The following is an 18,671-nucleotide window of genomic DNA, read 5'->3' on the forward strand; positions in this document are numbered from 1 at the left end:
TACAGAAAAATGTAGATAACATAAAAACAAAATGGAATAAAAATCTAATTTTAAAAACTAAAAGCAAACATATATTCCACAGTAGTGTCTTCTGATTTGAGGTAGAGTCAGGTATGGTTTAGTATCAAATTGATATACTTCTGGAGATGTTTGGGGGCTAGCAGAAGCATCAAGGGCAGTTGTGGAAATTATAACACATCTGTAGAGCTGGATCTTTAGGAATCAATACAAAAGATTCCTGTTCTAATTGCTATTACTGCTTGTAACACTCCATCCCAATTCTGCAGTCTCCTCGTGATATCACAAGTCAGTCTGTAGATGAGGGCAACTGCTATTAAGATAGATCCTTAAGTTTTAATATAGTCTGAGTAAGAGAATCATATCACATGGTGGATTTGGCTACCAATTTGCAGAAGACAGCCTTATAGGTAGTTATGGAGCAGGGTCCAGCCCACGTATTCCACAGCAGATCATCTAAGGTTTTTTAGCATAGTAAGTAATGGAGATAATTAGTTCTCTGAATGGCTTTGCATTTTATGGAGCTAGAAGAACATGTTAGCAATTTACAAAATTGCCACCTCTGATGGAGGTGAATTGAGACAATTGTGGCATTTTGCCACTACTACCTAGGCTCTAACTTTTCTACTATATATGTATTATATGTATTCCTGGTGTCAAAATATAACTCTAAACTGCAGTGTGAGATGACAGACACTATTTTACTGTTACAGATATGGGGCAAGTGCTTTACACATTTAATAACCTTTAAAAAGAATCAGATTGGGGCGGCTAGGTGGCACAGTGAGTAGAGCGCTGGCCCCAGAGTCAGGAGGACACGAGTTTGGTTCTGGCCTCAGGTACTTAACACCCACAAAACAAAAAAATCTAGCTGTGTAACCTTGGGCAAGTTATTTAACCCCATTTGCCCTCCAAAAAAGGCAAAAAAAATAAATAATCAGATGGGGCGGCTAGGTGGTACAGTGAATAGAGCATTGGCCCTGGAGTCAGGAGAACCTCAGTTCAAATCCGGCCTCAGACACTTAACACAAAAACTAACCATGTGACTTTGGGCAAGTCACTTAACCCCATTGCCCTCCAAAAAGCAAAAAATTAAAATTAAAAAAAAGAATCAGATAGACTTTGGCAGTGATTAAACTGATTTAATAGTTCATGTGAGTTCCCCAAGATTTTACTCAGAAAACAATGATTAAGTATCTTCAATGTAAAAGTCACAGTGCTCAGCATTGTAGACAATACAATATACAGTATAAGGTTATCTCTATTTGCACTGACAATACAAACTAGTTGGGAAGAGAATATAAAAATGTGCTATCTTATATAATGAGATAATTCAATACGATTGGAAAGATGTCACATGATAGCAGAGATAAGTTTCTCTGGAGTTGAAGAAGAAGAGAAAGCACTGTGGAATGAGGAAATTATAAGATAGTGGGAAGACCTGAACTAGTTCTTGAAAGAGGCAGGTGTAAAAAGAGAGAAGAGGGATATTTTTAGCAATGGTGAAAACAAAAAGAAAAACATGAAGGTAGGAAAAGTCAAGGCACATTTGGGGATTGGTGAGTTAAACACATTGGCTAGAGTGAAAAACTCTAGAAGAGTTTTTGGAGATAAACCTATGTAGTGAGGTGGAGACAACATTTTCATAGGCTTTGAAAGCCAAGATTAGGGATTTGAATTTGATTTTTTAGGTAATGGGAAGTCATTTGTGGGTTTTGAGCATGATAAAAGGTGTTTCTGAGAAAAGCAATTAATTTTAACCTTAATACAAGATGATTATGTCATATCCTTTCCCCATTTCAGGATAATAAAAGCCTAAAATTTTGCAATTTCAAAGAGAAATTAGAGGTCATCTACTCTGATATTTTGTATGGATTCCTTCTACATCACCCTCAACAAATGTCCATCCTTCTTTTGCTAAATAATCTCCAGTTGGCAGAGAGCTTGCTCCTTTATGAAATAGCACATTTAAAAAATAATCTACTTGTTCGAAGCTCTTTCTAATACTTAGTCATCATCTAGCTCTCTTTAACTTCCATTCATTGGAGTCAAACAGACTGAATCTAATTCTTATCTCACATGACAACTCTTCAAACAGTTGAAGTCATCAACCTTACTCTGCTCCCACCCTGTGTTCTCTCTTCCAGGGCAATATACCCTGCTTCTTAAATTGATTCTCTTATTTCTTCATTTCAGTTCACTTTAAATCCTAATCATCTTCCTCCAAAGGTCTGATAATTTTACTCAAAAATGTGGTATTTATGAACGAGCACAGCGTTCCATGTGTTCTCTCACCAGGACGAAGCACAACGGATCTATTGTCTTCTTTCTTCAGTATACTTCACTGCTTTAATGCTTGGCCGAGTTTGTTGATGTGGCTACTTCTATCACTTCCACACATCTCAACCTTGGGATAACTTAGTGCTTGGGCTTTGAGAGGTACTGTACCCAAAAAAATTCAATGCCATATAGTCAACCCAGTGATGAATCTCAAATGAGCATAACCTGCCTTTAGACAATAGATATACATTTTTCCATCACTGCACTCACATCCAAAGCCTTTTTCAAGTGGTTGTGTCAAAATTTGCTCTTTGTTGACATAGCCTTCAGGAATGCAGGGTCTGTGGCTCAGTGAGACAGTGAGGAAAAGGACTTTGGTTCTGGATTCTTTGGGAGTGGCTCTACACCCAGTGCTTTCATCAGCATAGGGAGCTCATAGGATAGAAACCTTTTTGCCTATGTAAATAGGCAATTCTTTTGAAGCTTCCATTTCAGAGAAATGCCTGGGGAAATGGAGGAGGTAAGTAACTTGTCCTGGGCCACACAGCCAGTTACTAAGAGGGGAGAATTGAATGCCATCCTTTCTGATTTCAAGGCTGGACTTCTATTCCACTATGGCACAATACCTCTATTTTTTGTATTGAAGCTTGCATTGCAAAATTTCTTTGGCACACTGCACCGTTGATTCCTAGTGATATTACAGCAAACTAAGACATCCATGTCTTTTTCACATTACATGTTGCTGCCATGTTTTCCTCCCGACAAATGACAATCTAATGGATTAAGCCCTATTCATCTGTACATGAGTGTAGCAGCAAGCACTCCAGCATCCCCAGGATAGCTGCCAACACAGGTTCTTAGATCTGCTTTTCTAAACAAAAGCAACTCAAAATGGGTTAACAAGCATACTTTAATCAATCAAACATATATCGTTTACCTAGTTCAAGGGGAAAAGGTCAGCACCCTGAACTTCAGAGTATATAGACAGAAGTTACAATACAGAGAAACAGATCAAGCAGACAGGCTTCCAAACTCTTCAACCATTACATCCATACCAAATCACAGTTACCAGAGAGGGAAGCATCAACATCTGGGTTTTTCAAAGTCGGGGGGCTCTCAACAGCTGTCCAGAGTCTTATCTAGTCAAATCACACAACACTTCTCAAAGTGAGCCCCAAAGCAGAGCCTCTCATCAGGGATTATATAGCCTTCTCCAGGCTTAGAGAATGTAACAACCCTCTTGACCCACTGCCCAATCACAAAGTATCTCTTGAAAAACAACTATCCCTCCACAGGCACCAGGTACACTTAAGCCTAGGGGCTAGGAAGGTCTTAAAAATTTACATTCCCATTACAATGAGTATATTGGCCACTTGAGGAATGCATAGAGAAATGCACTTCCAGTTTGCTAGAAAATCTTCACATCTAGACATTAAGTATAATCTAAAGCTCCTCTCCTAGTCATTGCTGGGTCCTGCAAGGCAATTATTATACTGTGAAAATCTTCACAAACTAAGATGTACAAATTCTATTTAGTATAAATTTATGGACTGAAGTCTGAAGTCACTTGTCAGCTTGCATTGAGAAAAGTTTACTTATAGGACAAATTCTACTACAAAAATGCTGTTACAACAACATTTCTTTATAACAGCAACAAAGATTTCTGTACTTCAACCATTATCTTTCCATGTGTCCTAAGCTGTCCAATTTCAGTGTAGTTCAGGCATCTCTTTAGAATTTGACTATATAGCTTAAATCTTTTTTTTAATCAACAATATTCATGTGAAATCTGTTGTAAATAATACCTAAGAAATAAATTGACCATGGGTAAACTAATAAATTATCATTATCAACAATAATAATATCATCAGTGTAATGTTAATTTGGGATTTAAGATATTTTGTTTATTAATAGGCCTCACTTTGAGCCCATTAAGGGAAATTTGCTTAGGGGAGGCTTGCTTGTAGGAAGTCTTTCATACCTTTTGCTAATTTCTAATTAGGCATTGAGTCATGAGGATTGTGATGCCTTCTGGCTCTGAGAAGTATATGTATACTCTGAGTTGGTATTTTCCTTTTGGGGCTCACTTATGAGAAGGATCTTGTGATTCCCTATTCGAGATTCTGAGTGGCTTTACATTGAGAGCTCCCTGACTACTCAGATGTAAAGGCTGTCTCCATCCAGAGATGTATTTAAAATATAGAGTTGATTCAGGCAGTCAGAGCCCTGTCTGATGGTCTTTATTTCTCTGCTTATATTTTCTCTGAAGTTCAGGGTACTGACTTTTCCCCTGAACTAGTGAATGTAATTAAAAAAGATTGTTGATCCCTTAAACAGCTGTGTTTCCTAGTAAAGCAAATCAAAGAACCTGTGCTATCAGCCATCCTGGGTATGCTGGTGTGGTTGCTGCTACAATCATCAACATTACCATTAGTAATAATCATTCCTTGTGCTTCTCCTCCTCCTCCTTCTCCTTCTTCTTCCTCCTCCTTCTTATTAGGATAGGGATTAGACCTGTGATTTAATTAGAATGGAGAACATCCCAGGAAGGAAATATCTTCTACCAGTATAGGTCATGACCTCTACAACTTATAGTCAGATAGTAAAGTGATTTGCCTAGGGCCTCGCAGACAGTATATTTCAAAGCTGGAACTTAGATTTGGGTTTTCCTAGTTTCAAGGCTGGTTGTCTCTCCACCATGCTATATTACTTACATTTAAATTGTGCTTTAAGATTTGAATCTTCTCATTTGAGCTTCATAATAATTGTTTAAGTTGAGTTATTATTATTCCAGATATTAATAATAATTATATAATAATTAATAATAATTATATCCATTATTATACAGATGAACAAACTAATACTCAGAGAGGTTATGACCAGGGTCACAAAACTCATAAGATTCTGAAGTAGGATTTGAACTTTAATTCTAATCTCAGTGCTCTATCCACTTATACCCTGAAGCTTTGAGGAAATTTGTAGGTAATATTTTCCCTAAGAAGCTAACCTTATTGTACCAACTCTAAACCCAGCCTAGCAGAAGCACTAGTGCTCAAATGACCCATGGGAGCTGCTGAGATCAATGAAAAGAGAAGGTTCAGGTCAGGGTCTTGATGATTACCTATGCTAAGGATGTGAGAAATGATTCATGATGGAGCAAAGGAGAATGAAAAAGAACCATCAGAATAGTAAGAGAAAAGTCATGAGAGGCCATTGCCATGAAAACCAAGAAAAGAAGAGAAGCTAAGCAGGAACTGAGGGTGGTCAGCAGTATCAAACATCATATTGAGGTTAAGGAGAATGAAGAGTGAGAAAAGGCTATGAGAGAAGATATTCAGATACTGCTGGTAACCTTGGGAAAAGCAGCTTCAATTGAGTGGTGGAATTTCAAGTCAAAATATGAGCAATGGAGATATGAAGGGAAAGGAGTGAAGGGAGTAAGTGAGGATGAGTCTAGGAATTTGGAAATGAAAGAATATGAAGGGGTGGTAGAGCCTAGTGAAAGGGTTGGGATTTTTTAAGTTCTTGGATAAAACTGAGCATAAATGTAGGCAATGGGATAGAATTAGCAGTAGATATGGCCAAATTAAAGTTGAAAGAAAGGGGAACAAGATGGGATTGAGAGCAGAAGTAGAGAGAGCAATTGAGCTTGGCAAAGAGAAAGTTATCTCCTCCTTGAAGTTAGGAGTAAAGACAATGAGAATAGCTAAAGACCTTGAAAATAGAACCATTTTGATACCAAGAAAAATTGCTGTTGATAATAAACAGTTTGATATACAGACAATTTTATCCTCCACAAAGGCCTGTAGCAATGTCTCATTATGATAGGGAGATGACCTGGGGTCCTCAAAGGCTATGCTAATGTAATACAAACTCTGGCCTATTCTACAATTCTTGGAAGGGTTCATATACAAGAAAGCACACTGCACCTGCATTCCAAAGACAAGACCATCTATATATGGAGTGACATTGATATTAGCCTGTCCCCTTGGCAATGAATCATGTGACCTCAGCAATCTATAGAGCAAAGAAAAATACAAAATGGCCCTTAGTCCTTGGTGGCTGTTATCTGCTTTTGGACTGTGACAGAAAAAAAGAAGGTTAGAGCATGCTAAAAATCATACAGTTCTTTGGATTGTCTCTAAACAGCAATTTTCCTGATGGTGTTATAAATGGGAGATCTTCATTCAACAGTCCACTGGACATGCTATGAGAGAATTAGTCCTGTCAGTACTAGTGGTCTTACCATAAATAGAAAGACAAGACATAGGTAGGTTTCAACTCTATGGACGTAGGTATCACAGTTTTCCCTTGAACAGTTAAAGAAAGGAGTTGGAGAAGTTGGTTTTATCTTGTGTTCAAAGGCAGCAAGAAACATCCTCATAGGACCCAGCCATCTCATTTTGTAGTATTCACGTTAAGCATTTCACAAACCCCATGATGGTGGGTGGTGGTGGTGGTGATGATAATTAGCATTTATATAGTGCTTACTTTATGCCAGACACTGTGATAAACACTTTACAATTATTATCTTAATTGATCCTCACAAAAACACTGGAATGTAGGCGATATGGTTACCTTGATTTATTTTGGATGAGCAAACTGAGGCAAACAAAGGTTAAATGACTTGCCAAGTTAGTAAATAATGACATTTACTAACATAAGTTATAGAGAGTGAGGGGTCAGCAAAAGTCTATGAAGAACTGGTTAAAATCCAATTCAATTGAATTTGTTAAAAACAAATTAAATGGCTTGGATTTTGGGGGGGATCATGGTTCAAAAGTAAGAAACAGGAGAGAACTAAGGCTTGTAAGATAGATTATACAGAAGGCTCAAGCCAAAATCAATGAGTAAGTCAAGTAGCATTTAAGTACCTATTTAATATATGTGTGTATGTACACACACGTGTGTAGACATATAATTATATATTATATATGTGAATATATATACATATACATTATATTATCATCAGTGGATCCTGAGAATATTCCATTTTATAGAACTTCATACTTTTTCAATTCTCTAGGTTCTATTAACAGCATAAAATCTTTTTCCTGGAATTTAGTCTTAACATAAAAGCTCTATATTTCTTTTGTGATGCTATCAGGGTATACACCAGTATAACAAATATGTGTTCCTCTGCATGAGAATAAAAGTCTTGTCAAAACAACACCAGATCCAGGAAAAAGCAAGCCCTTCCCACTCTCCTTTCTGTCCTTCACAGCTCACATATGGCACTTTCATTGTGAAGACTATTACATAGTGAGAGAGAGAGAGAGAGAGAGAGAGAGAGAGAGAGAGAGAGAGAGAGAGAGAGAGAGAGAGAGAGAGAGAGAGAGGGTGGGGAGGGGATAAGAATGAGAATGAACAAGAAAACAAGAATTACACGGCAAAGTAAAAGCAGCATGATTTTTAAGAACTGAGATCTGAAATATGACATTGAAGTCTCATTGTCTGTAGAGTGAGGTTTGGGCTTCCTGAGACTCCCCTCTGTGCTCTCAAATCTTACACCAATTTGATGGTATTGTCGATATCGTCTCATTAGGAAGTGTGGGGACAGTCCAGTAGGGGCATGCTTTGTCATGCCAGCAATAGGCATCTCCTGAATTAAGTGTGCTTGCAAACTGCCTGAGGACTTTCAGTCTGACAGACCAGAATGTTTGATCATGCTCCAAGCTGATCAGGGGAGAGAAGTCCAAATTTTGGTTGCTAGTTTCTTTTGACACTTTTGTACAAGCTATGGGGTAGTGAAGTGAGGAAGGTGCCAATACCAATGGCTTGTATTCATTTGTAACTAAGACCAATTGAAGTACTTACTGTGAACTGGCTTCTTGAGCATTTCTTTCTTTTTTAGTTAATTTCCTAATCATGGAAGGAGACAAGTGGATTGCTAAGAGATAGTGTATTTACAAAAGAAAAGCTAATCTTATTTATTCTCTTATTGCCCCAACCTTTCCCTAAAATACAAGTAGGGGAGAAAACTGATAGTGACCCTACATCTGCTTTTCTTATGTGTGAAAGTTATATGGATTCTTTTTTTTTTTTTTTTTTGCCTTTTGGAGGGCAATTGGGGTTAAGTAACTTGCCCAAGGTTACACGGCTAGTTTTTTTGTGTGGGTGTTAAGTGTCTGAGGCTGGAACCGAACTCGGGTCCTCCTGACTCTGGGCCGTCCAGTGCTTTACTCACTGCGCCACCTAGCATCCCTGTTATATGGATTCTTATACGGAAAGTTAATTGGATTTCATGTGTATTCTGCTGGATATACATCAGCTAGTTCTGTAAGTAGATGCTGCATTAATGACAACACCATTGATTTGGAGGCAGTTTCGAGAGGGAGACTACTCTTGGGGACAATATTATGACAGAAGTATTCAAAAGCTTTATACAATTTAAAGATAAACTTTATGCAGGATGCCCAAACCAAAAGTCTCTAAGATATAGCTTGAAGAGTCTATATCATAAAAATAGATGCCAACCAAAAATTAGACATTGGTAAGACAGCATTTTTGGAAATTCCTTATATTTGGGTGTGATCCAAATGCATAAAAAAAAAATTTAACATTATCTTAAAGAAATTGTTAGCAAAAATAGGTACTGGTATTCCAAAGTTGTGGCATCTTGAACATCAGTGAACTCAAAGGTAGGCCATTTTATGTGAAAAAGGAGGAAAAGTGGAACACAGGAAAAAGAAGCAAGAATGAGTCCTTTTTACCGCTGACTTTGAATCCTTTATTTGTTGAAAGAAAAGACAATAGGAGAAAAGGTCTGGCACATAGCAGATGTTTTAAAAAATTTTTTTTTTTTTTATTGAGTAACTGTTGACTGAAAATGAGAGAAAGGAAAATAGGGAATGGGAAAGGAAGATTGAATGATGTTCCATTTAAAATGGGAGAGGAGAGTAAGATTGTATGGTCACCAAGGTAGGGATCAGAATTACCAAATTTGGTAGGAATCACCAAATTGTGCCTCAAAGACTTTGAAGTAATGGCATGACTCATATTTGGTGTTATTGTGTGAATGTAACTTTGGGAAGAAAGTTCAGTATCTATGATGTTCTACCAGGGCCAGAGAATTCCTTAAAATTGAAAAAGACTTTTGAGGTCATCTGGACCAAACTCCTCATTCTACAGATGAAAATACTGAACCTCAGAGATAGGAAACTAATAAACATTGATTGGTTGATTGATTGATTGATTGATTGGTAAAGACCACATGGTGGCACCAATGGAGCATTCTACCCCCTTCAAAAATTCTTTCTTCACTTCAATTGGCTGCTAAAAGCAAACTCCATATAAATTATTTAGCGCAGACTATTACTGTATGGATTTCATTTCACCTTGCTCTTTTAAATGAACTGTTTTAAGCCTGGTTTTGCCCACCCAGTGTAAACTCTCCAACTCTTGACTATAATTAAAGGCCTTTTGAGGCCTGCCATGTTTGAACATACTGTCAGGGAAGAAAGGGATAGCATAGGCACTTTAATGAGATCTTTTTTGCTTTGGATCCCAAGCTGCCAGGGCAGTGACCTGACTAGGTGCTCAGAGATTGTCTGTTCTCGATGTAAGTTCAGGTCTGAACTCAAGATTGACACTTATATCCAATTTGTTGGAAATTGCTTGAGGGTTTATTTTGTTGTTGTAGCATTTTAGATTTTTCTCTATTTCTAATGAATCTTACATTCCTTTTATTTATTTATTTTGCAGCCAAAACAGTTGAATGAGCCAGCTTTAGGAAGTATTTAAATACATTGAAGAGCAGTCAAAACCATAGAGTCTGAGAATTTGAAGGTGTATTAGCAAACCATTCAGTTTCTTCCTTTGGCAAATGAAGAAACTGAAGCTCAGAGAGAATAATTAGATCATCCAAAGTCACACAGATAATTAGTACCAAAACAAGGAATAAAACCCAGTTTTCCTGATACCCAGTTCAACCTCCTTTTCACCATAATACAGAGAAGCATCAACTTTTCTAGTTGTTTCAGAGATCATCCAGGCCTAGCTTTCACAAAAACTCTTTGGCAGCATCACTGACAAGTGCATATCCAACCTCTGTTTGAATCACAGTTACTTTACTCAGATCCAGTGTTGGGAGCCAAAGAGGCCTGATCCAGGACTCAGATAAAGATCTCACTATGTTCCCTATAGAAGGCCCTTGCTCCTTCGATCTTTTGATATGGGTTACACTTAAAAGGATGTTGTTTGAGTTCTGAAACCAATAAGCTCTGCCTCAAGACTTTAGTTGTTCAAAACCAAAATATTTGAACTCTTAGGTAGTCAGTTCCTATGCAGATATCTTTGATGATGGCTTTGGCTTCGGGCCTTGAAGCCGGCTCTCAGAGCACCTTTTGTAATGTGACTGCATATGAAAAGAGTTAACTGGCTCTTCCTAAGACTCTCTGACACCTAGAGAAGGAATCCTTATCAAATTATCTGTTCTGTGCTACTTCCAGGATATAACAGACTAAGATAATGAATAAGAAGACTTGAGTCCCCTTCCTTTGTCTCATTGCTATATAAAATCCCTGTCCTAAGAATCAATAAATGGAGTTCATCATTCTTCCTTGAACTACCCACATGGCCTGGTCATTTCTTATTCATGTCTTAGAATCATGCTAAGTGCTGGATACTGAGCAGCCCACGGCAATCCAGTTTTTACATACAGTTTGTAGTAAAATCCAACACTGAGCTGAATCTAAATCCTTTGTAAATTTCAAGTCTTGAAACAGAAACAAGGCTTCCTTGAGTAATTATCACCCTCTTCCAAAACATTTGCACACATATACACAACCCAATAGTAATAGTAATGACAAATCTGTAGCTTGAAGGGTTACAAAGCTCTTTCCTCACATGCCCATGAAAACGGTAGTGTATATTTTTTGAGGAGAAAGTGAAGTTCCAGGCCTGTCATTTCCCAGGGTGCATGTAAATGCCCTCCCCCAGTATATAACAGTGACTCCTGTTAGTTACAACATCCAGGATCTGGCTGGGGCACTGAAAGATTGAATGATTTGCCATTGGCTGTAGAGTGAATATGTGTCAGGACTAGGATGTGAACACCAGATTTCCCTGTAGTCTAATCATTTTTCCACCCCTTCTTTATAGATAGGAAAGCAGAGGCTCAGAAAGATTAAACGGAATGTCCATAGTCACACAGCTACTAAGTGCTGGAGAAGGGATTTGAACCTAGCTCTTATGATTCCAAATCCAGCACTCTTTCTACTCCCTGCAGTGTGAGTAAGGATGGAATATATAAATAGATTTTTAGTTTTTTTTCTTATTGTTGTTTAATAAATTCATGGTTGATCATGAAGCACCTAGGGGGTACGATGTGATTGGCATGCTGGACTTGGAGTTAGGAAGACCTAATTTTGAATCTGGCCTCAGATACTTAATAGCTGGGTAAGTCATTTGCCTCTCTCAGCCTCAGTTTCCTCATCTGTAAAAGGGAAATAATGATAGCACCTACCTCCTACTAACAACCGACCCTACAATGATAGCATTATTGTGAGGATCAAATGAGACCCATATATATAGTGCTTTGTCAATTTTAAAGCTAGACATGCTAGCTGTCAGTGTTAATCTGTTCATATCACACTATTATTAATGGGATACTAGGGATGTTTAGGGGTCAGTCCAGACTGTTTTAGTGAAGTCCCAATGATTGACTTTATGGGGTTACTATCATGGGCAGAATTCTGGGCTGAATAGAGCATGGGTCTACTCCAGTGTGACTTTCTCATGTTCTGATCAAGTCAGCCCACCCCAAAAGTGGCAATGTCTTCAGAGGCCTGCTTTTCTCAGAGTGGATTCAGTGTATGAGCCAATCCATCTGAAGAGAATTACTAATCAAGTTGGAGTGAGGGAAAATCGAAGGTTGGGTACAAGCTTTAAAAACCAATTTTGGCCAGAAGATAGCTTATTTATTGGGGAGCTTTTTGCCATGAAATGAGAGGTCTTAGCAATTACTCTGATGTAGAATAATGTTTTTAAAAAGAATGATACTTTTGATATAATTCATTGGGAGACGAAAGGTACTAGAATCCAGTGGGGACTCAGAGACAAAATTCTATGAGGCCTACCCCAAATGTGCCTAGAGTTGACAAGCAACCATTTGGGGTAGAACTGATTTTAGATCAAGAAAACAAATTGTAAATAACTGCCATGAAATGGGGAATGAGATCAATAGGATAAGAATCAGGCTGAGCAGTCATTTTTCGTTTTGTTCTTTGTTCATGTTGGTGAAGGTGCTAATGCAATCTTCAGTGTCAGACATAGCCCCAGAAAGGGAGAAGAGCTATCACTTAAGTGCAGATTCTTGCTGACTTGTAGTAATTTGACCTTGTTTTGTTTTGTTTTTCTGTCTTCTCCAGAACAATATCTTCCCTGAACGTCTACTAAACTACATTGTTCAGAAGACCAGAGGAAGTAACCCTGAGCTGGCCTATGTTCCCATATCTCATCCAAATTATCCTGATAATCCCTCCCTGAGGGCCTTCAGTCAAATCCAGCCTAACTCATTCCCCTACAACCTGGACCCAGATTTCGACAAACAGAATCTGATTGCTGCTCTCAAGGCCTACATGGCCCAGAATATGATAGAGGAGAACACTGACAAAGGCTCCAGTGGCAGGACTAGAGATGGCCCTCAATTCGATAATCGATTCCTCTCACCTTACAATGAAGCCTTCTCCAAAGAGGAGGAAATGGATGTGAAGGCAAAGCCACTTTTCCTCCTACAAACAGGATTGAGAGAGCTAAAACCTGGCTCTGGAATGTCAGTTCAAAAATTAGTGTCTGTGCCCAGGGACGCCAAGGACTCTCTGAGTACGCTGGATGGTAAAGTATCCTCATTCCCTTCCTTCCCTAGAACCAAGGCATTCATTGCTGAGACCTGGCCCATGTTCATTGTCACTAGGTCCCGAGCAGTCATTGAGGTCCTGAGTACCTTAACAGTTTTTATTCTAGCACTTTTCTATGGAGTAATACACTTTCCTAGGACAGAAGTCCATTTCAACTGGATCTCTTTTTTTATTATAATATTAGAATATTTTATGAAAGAAGTTTTTTATACTGTCCCACAGTGGTGGGTGATCCAAATTTTACAGGGCATACATTTTTATTAAAGGGATTTGATCTGTGAAACTTAGTTTCAGTCAAATGACTGAACTTGAGGACCTAGAGGGCCATATGTGGACTCGAGGGTGCGGATTCCTCCCCCCTGCTGGGGACCAATATATGACTCATCTTCCATTACTTGCATTGGGACATAGTAAATTATAGCATGGAAGCTTCAGTCTTTTCAAAGCATATAACCATATAGTAACTACAACATGAAGGACTAGTGGAAAGAATCTACATCTGTGGTCAGAAGAATGTTCAGTTCAAATCCTACCTTTCACACTTAGTTGTGTGAGCTTGGGTTGGACACTCAGTTTCCTCGTCTTTAAAATGAGAATAATAATGACTTCAGTTCTTAAATTGCTGATATATTATGGAACTTAAATGAGATGTGTACAAATCATTTGAAAACACAATAAAAATGTGGGTGGTTGTTATTCCCATAAAACTAAAATGATTACAAATTCCTTGAAGATGTCATATTCTTATTCATTTTTTTACATCTTGAAGGAAACTCCATTATTTATTTGGCTAGGATATTCCTTGAAGTTATAATAGGACATCCTTATAAATATATCTATTAGAGATTTGAAGTATGGGAAAGAGACAAGGAATGGGAATGTATATTGGGAGTTCTCATAGTTGGAGATATACATATATGCATGAATTCTCCCCTGGGGAAAAGTTGATAGAGTATTAGTTCAAAAAATAAAGTCTAAACTCAGTCATTCAAAAACTCAACCTATAGCTCCAACCTCATCTCAAACTTCAATTTGCACAAACCATCACAATGATTACACCCATGGATCCCTTATTGGAATAATGTTCTTAAATGCCTAAAATAAAATATATTGCATTACAAAGGAAACTAATTATAATGAATGCATTTATCAAAATTTTTAAAAAACCCAAGGTCATGGACCATAGATTAGGAACCCTTAATTTAGGTTATCTGACCCTGGATCCTGGTTAAAAATCAATATCCAGTTCAGTGATTTTGTAATTTATTTTGAGCAAGTGCTTAATTCAAGCAGTTGTGTAGTATTGACCCAGAAAACCACATATTAACATTGTATTTTTTCTATTGTATTTTTATTTATTTGGGTTAATACTTCCTAATTACATTTTATTCTGTTTCAGCTGCACTAGAAAGTGTTGCCATGTTTGTAGGCCCAAATGTGCTTGTTATCTCTTACGTAATGCAAAACAGAAGTCACAACTGCTGCCCTCAAGCAGCTTCCATTCCTAGTAGGAACAGGATGCAGATTAGTGACCAGCTAAAATACAAGATAAACTAGTAAAAGGCAAGTGCCATGTGAACAGGAGAGTTATGATTTGGAGCTTCAAAGGGAGAAGAAACTACTTTCAGTTGGACTGATTAGGAAAGATTGAATAAAAATTTCCTGACCCAATAACCAATGGAAAAGTAACACATACATAGACACTTTTCTTCAAACTTTTAGCTTAGAACCTTTTTCTCTATGCTGTGTCCCATACTTTGAGCACTTTGGGGATTTAATCAATATTCAACAATTTCAAACACTCAAGGTAAGGCCATTTTTCATAACAGCCTCTGCAAAAACTGACAATACCATTAGGTACAATAGCCAGAGAGGCCACTGGTGTAAAGCCAAGAATGATTAAATGAAACAGCTTACACTCATCTCCAGATTCTCTTGTGAAGATGTAGAGTACATATTGATATCAACTCTTCTAGGAACTTTAAAATAAACTGGTGAATTATCAGAGTGGGTACAATCTGCAAGCAGGTATACAGGGACCTTCCTCTTGTCCTCTGCTGCTGGCTCAGTGACCTAGTCTTTCGGACTTAACAAGGAGCTGGACTCAGATATCGTTCCTATGGACAATTCATCTAGACCAAGATTTCTTAAACTTTTTCCACTCTTAAGCCCTTTTTTGTGTTTCAGTAGTGTTAGCTGGTGTTGCATGGCCTAAGGGCATGTGCAGTACAAAGTGTGCATGCTTTGTGTTCAAAACCAAGACTGAAGTAAAGACACATGATGCAACATGGGCAAGCCCCTCTAGAAACACCTCAGATTTATTACACATTTAATTTTTAAATAATTTTTGGTCATTGTGCATTCAGAACCTTTTACTCTTGTCAAATTTTCATAATGCCATATGGGGTCATGACCCATCATTTAAAAGCACTAATCCAGACCAAGAAGAGTGCTCCTTAGTGCTAGTAAATGGCACAAGAAAAAGAATGGAACCCCAGATTTCGGAAAAAAAGAACTACCTTCTCTTGTAATTTATCTGGTCACTAGTCTACATCCTAGTTTGACTAGAAATAGAAACTACTTGAGGGCAGGAATTATGACTTCTGTTTCACACTACATAAATTTCCCAGGATATGTTTTTCAAGTAGGACTGAAAAAGACACCATCACAACATACCCCTCCTGTCATTGCCTTACACAAATATTTATAACAAATACAAATATAGGATATAAGGGTCCCTCAAAGAATCAGAGAACTTGAAGGAACCTTAATATTAAACATGAGGAAAATCTAACTGGAAAGTTAGGCTGGAATCAATCAATCAATCAGCCAATCAATAAATGAATATTTATTAAGCAACTAGTGTGTGCCAGGACTAGAACAGAGATAATAGAAAGGGAATTTTATTAAATAAGACTGGAAAAGTAGATGGAAGCCCAATAACAAAGGACCTCTAAGTGCCAAGCTCATGATTTTGTATTTTAGCCTGGAGGAAATAGGGAGCCATTAAAGATGTGTGGGAAGAGGAGTGGCAAGGTCAGCTCTCTAAGGTCTCTTCCTTAGGAGTGACAAGGTCAGATATCTTAGATCTCTCCTGCTCTATTGATCTGTGTAGTAGTAGTATAGTATCTTACTACTGCTACTGTAAAATGAATTGTTGAGCTAGATGTCCCACCTTGACTATTGGATTCTTCTGTGAGCCTTAATTTAATTTGCCCAGGTTTACACAGCTTGTGTGTCAGCTTGTCCTCATTCATTTCTGTTTGTCAGTGTTACCTATTTTAAATAGAAAACTCTCAGAGAACAAAGCCTGCTCTCCATTCATAGAAGGGCATCTAATCAATGTCCCTTTGATAATGATGATAATTTTAATTTTTGAATCAGAAAACTTCATTGAAACACAGACTTTTGCTCTGAAGAAAATCTGGCCATTTTGAGGTCATTTTCACTTGAAAGGAAACACCTGCTGCCTCTATAATACTTTGAGAAGGCCATTCATATTTGAGTGTAGACAAATGTTGTGCCCTGTTCAAAATCTAATTATACCTTTTGGCAAAGAGTTCCATCTACTCTCTCATCCACCTGATCTCTGGAGCAGGGGTTGTTTTCAATGGATTGTGCCCTGTTCACATGAATTGCCATGTGCAGGAGGCTTCCCAGTATGTTTTCCAAGCCAAAGCAGCCCAGGTTCCTATTGAATTGAATGGTTTATCAGTTCAGTTTCAGCAAACCCTTGTATATAAGCTCACCTCTGCACATTAGGAAAATTCAACAGAATGGAGCAAAGGAGCCATCTGTGTTCTTAAAACTTTATAATTTAAGATAACAAAGTTCTCATCCAGTATCCTAGGAATGTGTGTTTCCTTTTGTTTCTTTTTTGTGTCCTGGACCTCTCAGGAAATCTGATGAAGCCTATGGACCCCTTCTCAGAATAATGTTTTTTAAAAGTATAAAAATAAATGAATAGGTTTGCAAAAGAAAGTGGTTAGTGAAAATAACGGTGTGATTTCCCTCCACCCATCCAACTTCTGAAATCTATCCAAATTTTTCCAACACTGAAATCTATCCCTAGACCGCATGGCAATCCATGGTCTTCAGGTTAAAAACCCTTGCTTTTGTCTAATTCTCATTTTACAGATGAGAAAATTGAAGCTCTGCAATGGGGAGTTATTCACCCGAGGTATATTAGAGATCAGTGACATATTCAGAAACAGACCTCAAGCACCTTTCACTTTTCCCATTTGCACACTGACTTTAAATCCTACACTTATATCTGCCACCCAGCATGTTTCCTGGCCATTCCTCCCTTGACATAAGTTGATGTGCATTGAGAGCATGCCAATTAATTTTCATATTATCCTAAACAAAGCACCATTAGGAAATGCCAGCTGCTCTTAACCCACAAAAGTGAATAACAAGATAAATTGCAAAGCCAGATAGATTTCTTTATTGTGCCCCCACCCCCCTACCCTTACTCCATGTTGCAGATAACTGAAAGTTAAAGTGTATGTCCCTGGTGTTGGAGCAGCTCTCCAGATCTCAGAACCCAGTAATGATTTTGAGGTGCTTATCACAAAGATATCTCTGTGGCTCATGGCTGCTCATGGAATCCCTAGGGACTTCAGTATGTGGTGCCTTTTGCTTCCCCCAAAGGGCCTTAAGCTCCCCAGAAAATATTGAGGTTAGCAAGAGCAATAGAGACTGAAAAAGATTCACTAATACAACAAATATACAAAAAAGAGTCATAGCTGGGTCCATGCACAGTCAACCTTTTCCCACAGGGCCTCATATAATGTATCCAACTTATCCAATATTCCTTTTTGTGGCTTGGGATAACCAGGAAGGTGATCAACCACACCCCCGCTTTATTCCTCCCCCTGAACATACACGGTCCATGTGACTCATAGTAATAGTGTAGAGAAAAGTCCAGTTTGCTCCTCAATGTTGAAATTCTTTGCTTCACTGTTCCTGAGTTCTGGCCCACCCTGTAATTTTCCATTCTCCATGTCTCTGAGCTGCTGCCATTTGCTTGAACTATGGCACTCTTATTTTCTGCTGCCAGTTCACCCTACACGTATGCCACATGGTGCTTCCCTTCAGTTCTGTGTCAATGCAAGAATCTTTACTGATCTCTTCCCACCTCTCCAGTCTTCTTATCCCTCACTCCCCTTTCCATACTCTACATTCCAGCTACCTTGATTTTCTTGCTCTTCCTTGTATGTAATCATCCATCTCCTAACTTTGGGTCTTTTCATTGACTGTCCCCGATGCATGGGATACTCTTCTTCCTCATGTCCTCTTGCTGACTTCACTTTCTTCAAAACACAGGTCAAATCTCAGCCTCTTCAGGGACATTTTCCAGTCCCTACCCAGTTGCTACTTATGCTTTCTGTCTGCAATTACCTCCCATTTGCACTATATCTATATCTTGCTTATACAGCTGTTTGCATGTGATCTTTTCCATTAGAATATAAGGTCCTTGAGGGCAGGAACCATGTTCTTACCTTTGTACCT

General features: G+C 38.2%; 1 protein-coding gene across 1 annotated transcript in view; it reads left to right on the forward strand.

Annotated features, from left to right (window-relative positions):
* Positions 1-18,671, forward strand: part of LOC138159851 (receptor-type tyrosine-protein phosphatase N2-like) — a 1,065,359-nt gene that overhangs the window by 631,590 nt on the left and 415,098 nt on the right. The window contains exon 6 of the mRNA XM_069086126.1: positions 12,669-13,134. Coding sequence (XP_068942227.1) covers positions 12,669-13,134 — 466 coding nt within the window. The remainder of the gene's footprint in view (positions 1-12,668; positions 13,135-18,671) is intronic.

This window comes from Petaurus breviceps, unplaced genomic scaffold, assembly GCF_028583685.1.
Source record: "Petaurus breviceps papuanus isolate PSGF00001 unplaced genomic scaffold, PetGlider_PUasm1.0 178, whole genome shotgun sequence".
Taxonomy (NCBI): Eukaryota; Metazoa; Chordata; class Mammalia; order Diprotodontia; family Petauridae; genus Petaurus; species Petaurus breviceps.